This window comes from Mesoplodon densirostris, chromosome 3 (assembly GCF_025265405.1).
Source record: "Mesoplodon densirostris isolate mMesDen1 chromosome 3, mMesDen1 primary haplotype, whole genome shotgun sequence".
In the NCBI taxonomy this organism is placed as follows: Eukaryota; Metazoa; Chordata; class Mammalia; order Artiodactyla; family Ziphiidae; genus Mesoplodon; species Mesoplodon densirostris.
Genome location: NC_082663.1, coordinates 33,217,315 through 33,234,448, shown reverse-complemented (window position 1 = coordinate 33,234,448; position 17,134 = coordinate 33,217,315). Strand labels below are relative to the sequence as shown.

General features: G+C 39.7%; 2 protein-coding genes across 2 annotated transcripts in view; both read left to right on the top strand.

Annotated features, from left to right (window-relative positions):
- The window catches only part of FYB1 (FYN binding protein 1), a 185,881-nt gene that overhangs the window by 41,622 nt on the left and 127,125 nt on the right, over positions 1-17,134 (top strand). The window lies entirely within an intron of this gene.
- LOC132485162 (X-ray repair cross-complementing protein 6-like) lies at positions 2,387-4,248 on the top strand. The gene is given in 3 exon segments (XM_060091652.1): positions 2,387-3,962; positions 3,964-4,178; positions 4,181-4,248. Coding segments are annotated over 3 exon segments (1,824 nt in total). The 5' UTR covers positions 2,387-2,421.

Below are 17,134 nucleotides of genomic sequence, written 5' to 3'. Positions count from 1 at the left end.
GCCTTTGCAGATCAGTATCTCAACTGACCTGTAACACCTGGGCACACAGCTGGGAAGTTCAAATTTAGTCCATTCTTTCTTAAAATATCTCATATTTGCCCTTTTATTTCCATTTCTGCAGGTACCATCTTAGTCAAGGTCATTATCTCATACTGGGATTATTGTAACATCCACCTAACTGCTTTCCTTGCCTTTTCCCAAGTTTATCTTTGGTGGTGCCACTGACGAATCTACTTACCCACTGCTTTTGGCATGAGTCTACAATTGTCTCCCATTACCAATGACAGTAAAACCTAAATTCTTTTGTCAAGATTTCAAGGAAAAGAAATTATTTAGGCCCATCTGACCTGTTAAACTTATCTCCTACTACTTCTTCCAACAATCTCTATTCAAACTAAATTCACTTAGTCACTGCCTATCACCAACAGAATCACATTTCTTATATTTGTTCTGCTTCCAGAAGATCCTGGTGGTAGTAGTTAGTAGCCATAACTACTTGAGTAGTCTTGTAGTCTTGAGTACATATTAGGTGTTAGGCCCTGTGCCAACCTTCACAGCAATCTTTCCTGATAGCTAATGTTATTCTGATTTTATAGATAAGAAAGTTGAAACCCAGGTTAAGTAATATGGCCAAAAAGAAAAACTGATTTAAGTAGTGAAGAGCTAAGACTTCAAATCTCAGCATAACTTCAAACAACACACTTTTTCTACTGCCTTTGTCCAATGTAAACTTAGCTTACTCTGAACTCAAAACATTTCTTTCCAAACTTCTCATTTGGCAATTAAAAATTTGCTATCATATGATAATCCTTTGATCATTCTTTCTTATTCTCTGATTCTTGCGTTGTTCTGTAGCCATCTGCATTTTTAAAAAATTTATTTATGTTTTATTTGTTTTTTGGCTGCATTGGGTCTTCTTGCTGAGCGCAGGCTTTCTCTAGTTGCAGGGAGGGAGGGCTACTCTTCATTGCGGTGCCTGGGCTTCTCATTGTGGTGGCTTCTCTTGTTGTGGAGCACAGGCTCTAGGCACGCGGGCTTCAGTAGTTGTGTTGCACAGGCTCAGTAATTATGGCTTACAGGCTCTAGAGCGCAGTCTCAGTAGTTGTGGCACACGGGCTTAGTTGCTCCGTGGCATGTGGGATCTTCCTGGAGCAGGGATCGAACCCGTGTCCCCTGCATTGGCAGGCAGATTCTTAACCACTGTGTCACCAGGAAAGCCCCCCCCCTTTTTTTTTTGAGGTACATGGGCCTCTCACTGTTTTGGCCTCTCCTGTTGCAGAGCACAGGCTCCGGATGCGCAGGCTCAGCGGCCATGGCTCACAGGCCCAGCCGCTCCGCAGCATGTGGGATCTTCCCAGACCGGGGCATGAACCCGTGTCCCCTGCATCGGCAGGCAGACTCTCAACCACTGCACCACCAGGGAAGCCCAGCCATCTGCATTTTTGTCTTCATCTGTCCAACTGTATTGAGAACCTATGACTGCAAAACCTGGATCCCCTATAGGTCTTAGGTGTTGCTACGTCTCTATGGATACATCTCAATTTCTGAATTTTTGCCAAAGCATTATAGTTCCTTTGGCCCACATGAGCTACATCACACTATCCCCAAGAAATTGAATTTACATTAATGGCCTTTATTTTCTGCATTTGCTTTTACTCTTTTGCCAGTTATTTAATACCTTAATTTTTCAGTTCATAGATTATTATAATATCAAAAAGCCCCAATGCCTTCTTTAGCCTATGACTGTCCAGGCTGTCTGGCAGATTTTCCAAGAAAATTGGTCACTGTAAATGAGAGATCTAGTCCCATAAATCTTCTGGTGATTATTTCCAAATCTGTTCTTTTTTTTTTTTTAACAAGTTTAAATGTTTATTCACCTGATAACATACTTTGAAATACACAAAGCAGGAAGCTGGAGGGAAATTTTGAAATCATTTATCTAGCCCAACTGCTTTCTTTCTTCTTCTTTTCTTCCTTCATATTTCCCGCTCTCGCTTCCTTTCTTCTCTCCTTCCCTCCTCCCTTTTTATTTCATCCTCCTCTTTCTTCTTCTCCTTCTCCTCCTCCTTCTTTCACTAATGAAGAAACTGAGGCCAGAGGTGAAGTACACATCCAGTCAGAAGCAGATGGGGGTCTAAGACCCAGGACCGGCCCTCCAACTTCTTATCTAGGACCCTTCCCTCCTCACTGCACTTTACTGAGCTTGAACAAACATTGTCTTCATACATTAACAACTCTTAAAGTGAAGGTACCAAATCTGTTCTTAATTTCAGAGCAAAGTAAGTAGTGAGTTAATCTTCTCATTAACCCAGATTTGGGCCTTAATAACAATATGACTAATATAATTTAATGTAAAAGTATCTTTTAAAACCCTATTACCTCTGCCCAAATTGATCTCTTCATTGCGCTCAAGTAACCAACATGTCATGGTTGGAGTCTTATTACAAAAATCAGGGTGATGAGGAAAAAGAAGATCAAGAGGAGGGCCTTGAAGCAGGTGGAGATTGTAAATATTCAGGAAGACATAGTTTGATTTTTTTGATTGATGCTTCTGAGGCCATGTTTGAAACTCAGGATGAAGATGAGTTGACTCCTTTTGACATGAGCATCCAGTATATCCAGAGTGTATACACCAATAAGATCATAAGCAGTGATCGAGATCTCTTGGAAGTGGTGTTCTATGGTACCAAGAAGGACAAAAATTCAGTGAATTTCAAAAATATTTACGTCTTGCAGGAATTGGATAATCCAGGTGCTAAACAAGTGCTAGAGCTTGACCACTTTAAGGGACAGGAGGGGAAGAAACATTTCCAAGACCTAGTTGGCCATGGATCTGACTACTCCCTAAGTGAAGTACTGTGGGTCTATGCTAATCTCTTTAGCGATGTCCAGTTCAAGATGAGCCATAAGAGGATCATGCTTTTCACCAATGAAGATGACCCCCACAGCAATGAGAGTGCCAAAGCCAGCCGGGCCAGGACCAAAGCTGGAGATCTCCGTGACACAGGTATATTCCTTGACTTGTTGCACCTAAAGAAACGTGGGGGCTTTGACATATCCTTGTTCTACAGAGATATTATCAGCATAGCAGAGGATGAGGACATAGGGGTTCACTTTGAGGAGTCGAGCAAGCTCGAAGACCTGTTGAGGAAGGTTCGCACCAAGGAGACGAAGAAGCGCGTGCTCTATAGGTTGAAGCTTAAGCTCAACGAAGATGTAGCACTTACTGTTGGCAATTATAATATGGTCCAGAAGGCTCTCAAACCTTCTCCAGTGAGGCTTTATCAGGAAACAAATGAACCAGTGAAAACCAAGACCCGGACGTTTAATGTAAATACAGGCAGTTTGCTTTTGCCTAGTGACACCAAGAGGTCTCAGACCTATGGGAGTCATTAGATTGTATTAGAGAAAGAGGAAACAGAAGAGCTTAAACGGTTTGATGAACCAGGTTTGATTCTCATCGGTTTCAAGACCTTGATAATGCTGAAGAAGCACCATTACCTGAGGCCCTCCCTGTTCGTGTACCCTGAGGAGTCCCTGATAAATGGGAGCTCAACCCTATTCAGTGCTCTAATCACCAAGTGTCTGAAGAAGGAGGTCATGGCAGTGTGCAGATACACACCCTGCCAGAATATCCCCCCTTGTTTTGTGGCCTTGATGCCACAGGAAGAGGAGCTGGATGACCAGAAAATTCAGGTGACTCCCCCAGTCTTCCAGCTCATCTTCTTGCCCTATGCTGATGACAAACGGACGGTGCCCTTTACTGAAAAAGTCATGGCAAACCCAGAGCAGGTAGACAAGTTGAAGGCTATTGTTCAGAAGCTCCACTTCAAGTACAGAAGTGACAGCTTTGAGAACCCAGTGCTGCAGCAGCACTTTAGGAACATGGAAGCCTTGGCTTTGGATTTGATGGAGCCTGAACAAGCCATGGATCTGACACTGCCCAAGGTTGAAGTAATGGACAAGACTGGGCTCCCTGGTGGATGAGTTTAAGGAACTTGTCTACCCACCAGATTACAATCCTGAGGAAAAAGTGCCCAAGCAAAAACAAGATGATGAAAGTTCTGGAAGCAAAAGGCCCAAGGTGGAATTATCTGAAGAGGAGCTGAAGGCCCACGTCAGCAGGGGCACACTGGGTGAGCTCACTGTGCCCACACTGAAGGAAGCCTGCAGGGTGTACAGATGAAGAGCAGGACGAAGAAGCAGGAGCTGCTGGATGCTCTCAGCAAGCACTTCCAGAAGGCCTGACTAGAGACCATACAGCCAGTTACCCTTCCACATTGTAGCCAGGCTGCCTGGTTTTGTTTTTATCAAGTTAAAACATGTTTCTCCTGAACCAGAAAGAGTCGGCCTGACAGAAGCCAAGGACTTTGTTTATGAGACGTTCTGTTGCCATGGAGACTGCATTGCCATCTCACTGTGCTGTGCTCTACTCTACTGTCTGAATAAAGAGCCCTAACTTTGTACTATTAAAAACAAAAACCAAAAAACCCATTACCTGCCTAGAATTCATGTTGCTAAGAGGTTTAGAAAACGAAGGTGGAGTGTGTGGCCCTGGTACTCTAGAATGCGGCTGTCCAATACTGTAGCCACTAGCCACATGTGGCTATTTAAATTTTTTTTTATATTTATTTATTTATTTAATTTTTGGCTGTGTTGGGTCTTAGTTGCGGCATGCAGGATCTTCCGTTGCAGCATGTGGTCTCAGTAGTTGCAGTGTGTGGGCTTAGTTGCCCTGCAGCATGTGGGATCTTAGTTCCTCAGCCAGGGATCGAACCGCATCCTCTGTTTTGGAAGGCGGATTCTTAAATCTGCCTAAATTTAAGGGACCACAAGGGAAGTCCCTAAATTTTAATTAATTAAAAGTAAATAGATCAAGTGGGGTTTATCCCAGAAATGCAAGGATTCTTCAATATAGGCAAATCAATCAATATGATATACCATATTAACAAATTGAAGGAGAAAATCCATATGATCATCTCAATAGATGCAGAAAAAGCTTTGGACAAAATTCAACACCCATTTATGGTAAAAACCTTTCAGAAAGTAGGCTTAGAGGGAACTTACCTCAACGTAATAAAGGCCATACATGACAAACCCACAGCCAACATCATTCTCAATGGTGAACAACTGAAATCATTTCCTCTAAGATCAGGAGCAAGACAAGGTTGCCCACTCTCACCACCATTATTCAATGTAGTTTTGGAAGTTTTAGCCACAGCAATCAGAGAAGAAAAAGAAATAAAAGGAATCCAAATCAGAAAAGAAGAAGTAAAGCTGTCACTCTTTGCAGATGACATGATACTATACATAGAGAATCCTAAAGATGCTAACAGAAAACTATTAGAGCTAATCAATGAATTTGGTAAAGTAACAGGATACAAAATTAATGCACAGAAATCTCCTGCATTCCTATAAACTGATGATAAAAAATCTGAAAGAAAAATTAAGGAAACACTCCCATTTACAATTGCAACAAAAAGAATAAAATACCTCAGAATAAACCTAGCTAAGGAGACAAAAGACCTGTATGCAGAAAACTATAAGACACTGATGAAAGAAATTAAAGATGATACAAACAGATGGAGAGATATACCATGTTCTTGGATTGGAAGAATCAACATTGTGAAAATGACTATACTACCCAAAGCAATCTACAGATTCAATCCAATCCCTATCAAACTATCAATGGCATTTTTCACAGAACTAGAACAAAAATTTCACAATTTGTGTGGAGACAGAAAAGACCCCGAATATCCAAAGCAATCTTGAGAAAGAAAAACAGAACTGGAGGAATCAGGCTCCCGGACTTTGGGCTATACTACAAAGCTACAGTAATCAAGACAGTATGGTACTGGCCCCAAAATAGAAATATAGATAAATGGAACAGGATAGAAAGCCCAGAGATAAACCCATGTGCATATGGTTACCTTATTTTTGATAAAGGAGGCAAGAATATACAATGGAAAAAAGATAGCCTCCTCAATAAGTGGTGCTGGGAAAACTGGACAGCTACATGTAAAAGAATGAAATTAGAACACTCCCTAACACCATACACAAAAATAAACTCAAAATGGATTAAAGACCTAAATGTAAGGCCAGACACTATAAAACTCTTAGAGGAAAACATAGGCAGAACACTCTATGACATAAATCACAGCAAGACCCTTTTTGACCCACCTCCTAGAGAAGTGGAAATAAAAACAAAAATAAACAAATGGGACCTAATGAAACTTAAAAGCCTTTGCACAGCAAAGGAAACTATAAACAAGATGAAAAGACAACCCTCAGAATGGGAGAAATTATTTGCAAATGAACCAACTGACAAAGGACTAATCTCCAAAATTTACAAACAGCTCATGCAGCTCAATATCAAAAAATCAAATAACCCAATCCAAAAATGGGCAGAATATCTAAATAGACATTTCCCCAAAGAAGATATACAGATTGCCAACAAACACATGAAAGAATGCTCAATATCACTAATCATTAGACAAATGCAAATCAAAACTACAACAAGGTATCACCTCACACCAGTCAGAATGGCCATCATCAAAATGTCTACAAACAGTAAATGCTGGAGAGGGTGTGGAGAAAAGGGAACCCTCTTGCACTGTTGGTGGGAATGTAAATTGATACAGCCACTATGGAGAACAGTATAGAGGTTCCTTAAAAAACTAAAAATAAAACTACCATACAACCCAGCAATCTCATTACTGGGCATATACCCTGAAAAAACCATAATTCAAAAAGAGTCATGTACCACAATGTTCACTGAAGCTCTATTTACAATAGCCAGGATATGGAAGCAACCTAAGTGTCCATCGACAGATGAATGAATAAAGAAGATGTGGCACATATATACAAGGAAATATTACTCAGCCATAAAAAGAAATGAAATTGAGTTATTTGTAGTGAGGTGGATGGACCTACAGTCTGTCATACAGAGTGAAGTAAGTCAGAAAGAGAAAAACAAATACTGTATGGTAACATATATATATGGAATCTAAAGAAAAAAATTAAATGGTTCTGAAGAACCTAGGGGCAGGACAAGAACAAAGACGCAGATGTAGAGAATGGACTTGAGGACACGGGGAGGGGAAAGGGTAAGCTGGGATGAAGTGAGAGAGAGTCATGGACTTATATATAAAATGTAAAATAGATAGCTAGTAGGAAACAGTCATAAACAGTCATATAGCACAGGGAGATCAGCCTGCTTTGTGACCACCTAGAGGGGTGGGATATGGAGGGTGGGAGGGAGATGCAAGAGGGAGGGAATATGGGGATATATGTATACATGTAACTGATTCACTTTGCTATAAAGCAGAAACTAATACACCATTGTAAAGCAATTATACTCCAATAAAGATGTTTTTAAAAATTAAATTAAATTAAATTTTTTTAAAAGTAAATAAAATTTAAAATTCAATTCCTCAGTTGCACTAGCCACATTTGAAGTGCTCAGTAGTGAAAAGTGGTTAATGGCTACACATAGGACAGCACAGATATAGAACATTTCTACATTACAAAAAAATCCTGTTGGACAGCACTCGTCTAAGTTTTGTTGGAAAATATGTATGTTTGATGTAATTCGTAGCAGCTGATGATATATTAGCTACAAGTTCTGGTAAATGAGTAGCTAAGTTAGTGTTTTGTTCACGTTTTATTCACTCAGTGTAATACCTGGTGCCTAATAAGTGCTCAGAAATGTTTAACAAGTTGTGTAGGATAAAGATGGCAGCTCCTATACAGGTACTAGATACTCAGTTGTCTGACAACACAATTTTTTTTTTAAAAAAAGGAAATATTTAAGCAGCATATAGAGAAGCAAGCTATTCTATACAAAAGTAATCTACATTTCATGAATTCTGCCAAATTCTAAATGTAAATTTTTGGCAACTTGTTGACACCCCCTCTGACCCTGCTTGGACAGCTGTGAATGACATCTGCATCAAATCAGCCAGGAGTTATTTATTTTCGAAATGTGCAGTGACCCGCTTCTAAGCCCAAAGGGTAAAAATGTCACCTTTGTTCATTTCTCAAGAAAAATATTTTTAAGATCCAGCGCTGACTGGGAAAGGAAAAGCTGTTCCTTAGGGTGTTATCCATAATTCCCTCTTCATTTCAAGCTTTCTGACAGTCATCACTTCTTGCCTCCATTCCTAGTTGTTAATACAAACAGGAAAGCAATTCCATTGCTTCACAAGCCAACTGACCTCTTTTCTTCCATGGAATTTAAATTGATTACTGCATTTGTGTTTAAGAACTGTATGGTTTTGTGATTACTTCTTCATATTTCAAAGATTGTGAGCTTTGGCACAATAGGGCTGTTTGATTTAGTTTTATAATCCCATTACCTAGGACATGGCCCCATAGGGATAACAAATAAGTTTTGTTTGTTTGTTTACCAAATAAGTATTTTTAAATAGATAAATTAACTAAGATTAACAAATGTGTCTCCTTACCTGGAGTTAAGTCTTTCAAGTCAATCATATTAACAATAAAACATAAATACAATTAAAAACAAAACAACCTCCATGAATGACCTTTTTTCAGATTCCTCACAGTTTCATGCAAATCAGACTATCTAAAATATGTGTGCTGTGGTCATGGGGCCATTATAATGGAACTAGGTGGAAGATTCTGTTCGAATACCTAGAAACAATCCTGGAAGCCTGAATATCATGCATTTGGAGTGCACACTTAGTTTACTTGAAGAATCATCCACAGATAACAGGAAACCCCATGTTCCCTGGAAATACATCTGGCCCGTATAAAGCTAGAGAAAGGCTAGAGCAGGGCTTCTCAAAGTATGGTCTGGGGCCTCCCTGGTGGCGCAGTGGTTGAGAGTCCGCCTGCCGATGCAGGGGACACGGGTTCGTGCCCCGATCCCGGAGGATCCCACATGCCGCGGAGCGGCTGGGCCCGCGAGCCATGGCCGCGGGGCCTGTGTGTCCGGAGCCTGTGCTCCGCAACGGGAGAGGCCACAGCAGTGAGAGGCCCGCGTACAGCAAAAAAAAAAAAAAAAAAAAAAAAAAAAGTATGGTCTGAAGACCCCCTGGGAATCACCAACTCCCTTTCAAGAATCCACAAGGTCAGAACTACCTACATAATGATACTAAGATGTTATTTGCCTTTTTCATTCTCATTCTCTCATGAATGTTCAGTGGAATTTTCCAGAGACCCCCAAATTATCTGAAAAGGCTATTAAGTTCGTTTTCCCTTTTCCAACTGCATATCTGCATGGGGCCATATCTTCATATATTTCAACTAAAACAATATGTCACCACAGATTGAATGTAGACCAAATATGAGAATACAGCTGTTTTCTATTACCCCATACATTGAAGACATTTACAAAAATGTAAAACAGTGCTATGCCTCTCACTAAATTTTTTGTTTTGGAAAATATATTTTTCATAAAAAAGTATATTTTCATTAAAAAATATTACATAAATGTAATAATTTATTATCATTATTTTAAATGAATTAATAAATAAATGAAATTTTTGTCAGCTATTACCCACCTTAACAAAAACTATTTAGGGTCCTCCAATTTTTTTTTTTTATTGAAGTATAGTTAATTTACAATGTGTTAGTTTCAGGTGTACAGCAAAATGATTTATATATATATATTTCTTTTTCAGATTCTTTTCCCTTATAAGTTGTTACAAAATATTGAGTATAGTTCCCTGTGCTATGCAGTAGGTCCTTTTTTGTTATCTATTATATATATAGTAAGTACTGTCTATCTATTAATCCCAAACTCCTAATTTATCCTTCCCCACCCCTTTCCTCTTCAGTAACCATAAGTTTGTTTTCTATATCTGTGGGTCTATTTCTGTTTTGTAAATAAGTTCGTTTGTATACATATATATATTTTTTTTAGGTTCCACATATAAGCAATATCATATGACATTTGTCTTTCTCTGTCTGGCTTACTTCACTTAGTATGATAATCTCTAGGTCCTTCCACGTTGCTGCAAATGGCATTATTTCATTCTTTTTTATGGCTGAGTGGCATTCCATTGTATATATGTACCACATCTACTTTATCCATTCATCTATTAATGGACATTTAGGTTGCTTCCATGTCTTGGCTATTGTAAATAGTGCTGCAATGAATATTTTTAAGCAGTCAATGTGGTTTTGAAACCAAAGAGTTTGAGAACCATTGTACTAGAACATGATGAGTATAAATATAAAATAAATAGGCTCCCAAACAATGATTAACTGAGGAAGGGAAAAAGCAAATGGAACCCTGTTTCTAAGCTTGACAAGAAGACTCTGCTAAAAATGCTGACCATTGTTATTTATCCAATCAACTAATTACATGTAGCTCCTTGAAGTCTGCATCTAAGTCTTACTTCCCTCTCTTCTCATAAATCAAGCCATTCATTTGCCAGCCAAATATTTGCCAACTCTTTCCAGTTGCATACAAATTGTGTTGTTTCATAAAATATTTACTCTAAAGTGTCACACTTACAATGGTTTTCAATGACAATTCAGTTTTTTAAATTAATTTTTATTGGAGTAGAGTTGACTTACAATGTCATGTTAGTTTCAGGTGTACAACAAAGTGAATCAGTTATACATATACATATATCCACTCTTTTTTAGATTCTTTTCCCATATAGGTCATTACAGAATATTGAGTATAGTTCCCTGTGCTAGACAGTAGATAATAACAATTCAGTTTTAATTTGAGAACATGGTCAGGTCTGTAGGCAACCTGGGCTGAGGTTGGACATGTGATCACAGCACACGGATGCTAGTTCTGAGACCTGCTGCACCTGTGGGTTACTGCAAAGGGAATGGGTAGACTGGTGCCCAAATCAGCCCTGACTATTTTCCTAATGGCTTATTAGTTCGTTAAGCTTCACATGATGTATTTTTAGTAATACGGGCTAATGATACCAGGAATGTTTATATTAAATTGATCCTTTTTATACAAGAATGCAATGTTCATTTTAATAAAAACTGACTATTGAAGGGCATTGGTATTCATGTGCATGTGTGTGTGTGTGCATGTGTGCATATTCTCAAATAGATGTCTTTCAGTCTCCTTTTTTCAACCAATCTTATCTTTGGCTCAGAAAAACTTACCACTCCTAATTGCTCTACACTGATCCATTTCCCAAGAGCTCAGAACTAAGCCAAAATATTTGATGATGTACTTCTCTGTGTCTTTTAGCTTCTCTTCTGGCTTGTATCTTGCTTAGAGTCACTTTTCAAGTCTCATCACCTATTTAAAAATCTATTATTACTTGGGTGATCCAACCTTCCTTTACACCCCTTCAAAGACAACACTGATGGCAATGTGGTCTAATGACTGACACCCAGGTGGTCAGGGTGCATGTGGGAATTGCTGACTCTGTGAGAACATAGACTTACCTCTATCAGTTCCCCACTCAGTGAAGAGAAATTCTTATCTGTTTGTCCATTCACCTCCCACAATTATGTAGCCTCTGAGATTCTCCTTATTAGCACCCTTTCCCCATTGTTTACACTGTTCTCCTTGTCTCTCATCCCACCAAACCCTGGCCATGCCTCAAGTAGCATTTCAGGATCACTTCAAGTGCATAATTTCTCATGTCTGGACTTCTTATTTGGTGCTTGAACTATATTGCCCTGTAACAATCATTATACTATGAATTTTCCAAAAATGTGTTGTTTTTCCAAATAGCCTTGAGTTTCTTGACAGCAGAGATTTTCTCTTATTCATCTTTGATATAAAATGCCTTGTAGCCTGAAAAGTACTCAGTACAGATGCAACATTTATTCCATACCTGCCATGTGCCAAGCACTGTGCCAAGTGCTTCTGCATAAATCATCTAATTTAATCCTTGAACTTGAGGCTCAAAATGATGAAGGGACTAGTCCAAGATAACACAGCAATCCAAGAATAACAGCAGTTGGGGCTGGCGGCTAGAGTTGTTTGGCTCTGAGTTAAACACCTTTTTCTATTTCATCACACTGCCTCCCTGAGTAAATATTTCTTGATTAATAGCTCTTACTCCTCCTCATATTTATCTTCCTCCTCTTCCTAATCAATATCAATCAATATCATGATATAAAATGAGTATATTTTCCTGTTAAAATGAAAAGATATTTGTACAAGGTTATGCTCCATTCTTAGTGTGGCTAGCCTAGGGCAACCAGACATCCCACTCTCCACTAATACTATAGCCCAGTAATTTCAAATTGCTCTGAGGAGTCCTGGGAATTCCAGGGAGACACATCAGTGGGTTGGGGTAGGAGAAATGAGTTTTGACATCTCTGCCTCTACTGGAGTGATTTTAACTTATCTTTTTTTTTTTTTTTTTGGCTGCGTTGGTTCTTCATTGTTGCACGCAGGCTTTCCCTAGTTGCAGCGAGCAGGGGCTACTCTTCATTACGGTGCACTGGCTTCTCATTGCAGTGGCTTCTCTTGTTGCAGAGCACAGGCTCTAGGAATGCGGGCTTCAGTAGTTGCAGCACGTGGGCTCAGTAGTTGCAGCACGTGTGCTCTAGGGCCCACGGGCTTCAGTAGTTGTGGTTCATGGGCTCTAGAGTGCAGGCTCAGTATTTGTGGAGCACTGGCTTAGTTGCTTCGTGGCATGTGGGATCTTTCCGGACCAGGGATCAAACCCATGTCCCTTGCATTGGCAGGCGGATTCTTAACCACTACGCCACCAGGGAATTCCTAACTTATATCTTTTATTAACACATTTCATTTAAAAGAAAGTCTTCGACAGCTTTTAAAATTTTTGAAATCAGCTGTAGCCCAGTCTCAGATCTTGGGTTCTATGTTGCTACAGGAACGAGTCTCAGAGAGAGGCCAAAATATGACCTCATCATTGCTAGGTGTCCCATGTTGTAGAGGTCAGAGAAGATACCAAACACTGACCTAGGCATGACTACTCCAGAGCCAGCCTTACAGCAATGAAGGGCAAACTCACTTCACCAACTTTATGACTTGAAGAATGCTACAGAAATCTACATACACCAAAATATTTCTTCTATTGGTCAGCTATGGCCATATTTGAATGCTTACTCACAGGGCCTGGGATTCTAATAATCAGAAATTCTAGAGGTAACATACTACAGAGAAAGAGCAGTGCACTCAGGGATCCAAAGACTAGGAGTCAAGTCCTGCCTCAGTTGTTGATTTCTCTGTGCCTTTTTTACCCACCTGTGAAATGGAGATGACAATCCCTGCCTCATACCATTAATAGGTTTTCAGTAAATGTTTCCTGAATTGATGGATAGATGGGTGGATGAATGAGTAGGCAGGTGTATGGATGGTTGGATAGAGAGCCATCAGCATATGTAAAATTGTCTGACACATAACTATACCACTTCCAGTATAAGCAAAAGGTTACATTTAGTGGCTTAAAACAACACAAACTTATGATCTCACAGTTTCATAGAGCAAAACTCTAAAATGGGTCTCAATGAGTCAAAATCAAGGTGTGGGCAGGGCTGTGTTTCTTCTGGAGGCCCGAAGGGAGGATCTGTTTCCTTGCCTCTTCCAGCTTCTAGAGACTGCTGCATTTATTGGCTCATGTCTTCCTTCCACCTTCAAAGCCAGTAAGGGCTGATAGAATCTTTCTCAGACTGCATCACTATGACATTGACACACCTGCCTCCCTATTCCCTGTATAAGACCCATATAGTACATTGGATCCACCTGGATAATCCAAGATAATCTCCCCATCTCAAGATCACTTTCCTGCAAATTCCCCTTTGCCATTAGAGTAACATATCTATAGTTCCAGGGATTAGAATGTAGACATCTAGGTAGGCAGGGCATTACTTTGCCTACCACACTATAGGACAGTTTCGATTATATTGGAAGCTGTGCAAGATAAGTCAGAGATTCCTGATCCTGACTGAACATTAGAATAATCTGGGAGCTTTAAAGAAAATAGATGCCCAGGCACCTCACCCAAATAATAAAATTTACTTGGGCCACATGGGCCTGGCCATCAGCATTTGCTAAAAGTACCCTAGATTATTCTGTTGTGAAGCGAGATTTGAGAGCCACTGGGTGTATTTAAGAAAGTGGATTTGGACCATCACACAAATTTAAGTTTGCGGACCTCTTCAGCCCCTTAGGTCACTCACTTTATTTTTCTGAACCCGAGTGCCCTTATCTAAAAAATGGGCATAATAATCATAAGAGGACTAAATTAGATAATATATATAAAGTCCTGTGTGCCTTACCTAGAACATGTTAACCCCTCAATAAAAGGTAGTCATAATTATCAATTTTACAGAGCAGGCCAACTTACATCCCTAAGCAGTGGCAAACATAAGTATCAAAAGTGAATCTCCAAGAATATGCCCCAAACTCACCCCTCTTGATCAGACTTAAAGAAGTTTAGGGTTCCAACTAATTCTGCTGAGATTGCCTATAAACTGATATGTCTCAGGAGAGTTATTAGTTTCTGCCGTCCTTGCATTTGGTTCTGGGTGATGACTGGTTTCTCCTTGGGTTTTCTCCTTTCACACAGCAGAGCCTGAAGGACAAATCAGCTTAGCATCATGTGCACACAGCCAGCTGTCTCCATGGGGATAGTATAAACTCAGGCCCATCCCAACAAGGCTCATAGTCCTACTGGTGTTTTAAGTCCTTCCATTAGTAAAAGAGTACCAGCCCCTGTTCTCTAAAAGACTCAGCTCACCACGCCTGGGATCCCAAGCCCCAGATTATTTTCATCAGCCCAAGCCCCATCCCAGCCCATGAGGTGGGACGTTCAATCAAGACTGACCCCAGTCTTGTGTGGCAGCCACACCCTGTCCCACAGAAAGATGAGACCCTCTGCATGATGTTACCACTAGATAAACCCCCTTTACTATCCTGCTTTATTTTCATGCATTGCTGAGAATTAGAATGGGCCAAAAGAACCTGCCTAATTTTATAGTGAGAAAAGGTTGTGCTTAGCTAAAGTTATCAATTGTAGTAGGAGAACTGTGTTTTAAAATTTTATTAGCTTCCAAAATCAAAAAAGAGGGGAGATTACATCATAAGTTAGGGATCTTACTTTATTAGTTTCCAGAGTCAGAAAAAAGAAAAGGGAAATTATATCATACATAAGAAAGATCTCCCTCATTTTTTGTCTTGTATTTTCCTTTGCTAACCTCTTCCTTTAACTGCTAGGAAATTAAGGGGAAATACAGTATCAAAAAACATTGACCCTGGTGATTAAAATTTAAAATCTGTGGTTCTTTCTCTTCAGGAAAATTAGAGCTTATGATTCTACTTCTGCTTCCTTCAGTTCTGGAAAGAGACTGACAGCACATTTCTATAGGGGACAACATTGCCCAAGTTTGCATATCCAGGGCATGGAACACTTGTGGAAGGTAGAAGCAATATTTTGGTTTGTTTGTTTTTGAGAAATTTTTTAAATAAGAGAAAAAAGCACACAAAAAAAGTATATAACAAACACCAATGGATCCATGACCAAGAATTTTGTCATATTTGCTTAAAGTCTTTTTTAATATGAAAAGAATAAACTGTATATAGAAAGTTGAAATCAGTCATCATTCCTCCTCAGGCCTTCCCAAAGATAGTCTTCATCATGATTTCACTGTGATTCTCTTAGGGTTACTTCTTTACCTACTAGCCAAGGTCAGTGCTGTTCATCCTGACTTGTGAGGCCAGGATCCCAAACCCCACAAGATGGACATGATGACTGCTCCAGTTAAGAGTGACCCATAGCTGCTGACTGGGTCTTTCACATCATATCCTGATCTGGTCGCTGATCTTGGAGAGACGCTCTAGGCTCTGTGTGTGCCAAGAACAGATGCAGCCTACATGGTGTGGGCCCAAGCCTGGTTCCCTGGTTCCCACTTGGCCTCCTCAAGGTGGAAGGACTTGCCCAACAAAAGACACTTTAGATCAGTCTTCTTGGATTCAAGAGACACAATCCTGTAAAGAGAGTCCAGGCGGAGAATTTCAAGGGCTCTTGACCTTCATCTCATGGGTTGCAAATCAAATGCCTCCTCTTGCCAGGTAGGTGACTTTAATGAGCTAAGTAGTCACAGAAAATTATGGAGGCTCCATGAAACTCCAGCCAATTGTTTTATTGGGAAAATGGACTTTTCAATGAAAGCTACAAATCTAAATAATTATGTGAAATCACTCTAGTTTTTACATTTCCCCATTTTTTTAATATTTAAAGTTTTCAATCTACAGAAATGCTTAAACAATAGCACAGCAAATAACTGTATTTCCTTCAGCTAGATTCACCCAATTGCTGACATTTTGCCATATTTTATGTACATGTATAAATAATTTCCTGAACCATCTGAAAGTAAGTTGTGCAAATCATGACAATTCATCTGTAAAAATTGAAGCATGCATCTCCTAAGAATAAGGGCCTTCTCCCTTTTAACCATAATGCCATTATCACACCTAAGAAAAGCAACAATTTCTTTATCTTTGAATTGCCCATATGAAAATTTCTCCAATTGTCCCAACATTATTTTATATATATATTTTTTGTTCAAACCAGGATCCAATCAAGATTTACATATTGTATTTCATTGCTGTGTGCCTTTGGTATCTTTTAATCTAGAAGAATTCTTCTACCCTCTTTTATTTTTCAAAACTATTTTTAATTGTTGGTAATGAATATGATTTATATGAATGAGTGTGTGTGTGGAGAGGTGTATGCACCCACACACACACACATAGGCAACGAAAGCAGTTCCCCAGGCCAGCTTCCCACCGTGGGGTACTTCTCTGCACCCAAGCGTAGTCTGTCAAGGGTTCCACTTCCAAAAGCTGAGTCAATATGGTCTGTCTCAGCCCATATTAGTGCATTCACTTATCAAGGACGGAAAGATGAGAGAAAGAGAAAGAGAATTCCTTCTCTCACTGCTATTAATTGAAGGTCGTAGCACTGATACCTGGCTAAACTCTGAAGAGGAATTGGATGAGAGTCACTTGGGAGAGGGATCTAGTTACAAATGCCAGTGGCTGGCTTCCACCCCAAGCCTGCTCAATCTGAAATTGCACTTATTTTAAAAACACCTCCAGCTATTCTTCTGAACGCTAAAGTTTGAGGATTACTATTCTAAAGACACACAGATAAATTAAGGATGGGGCCCTACCCCTGGCAAATTCTAGTAGAACCAAAACATA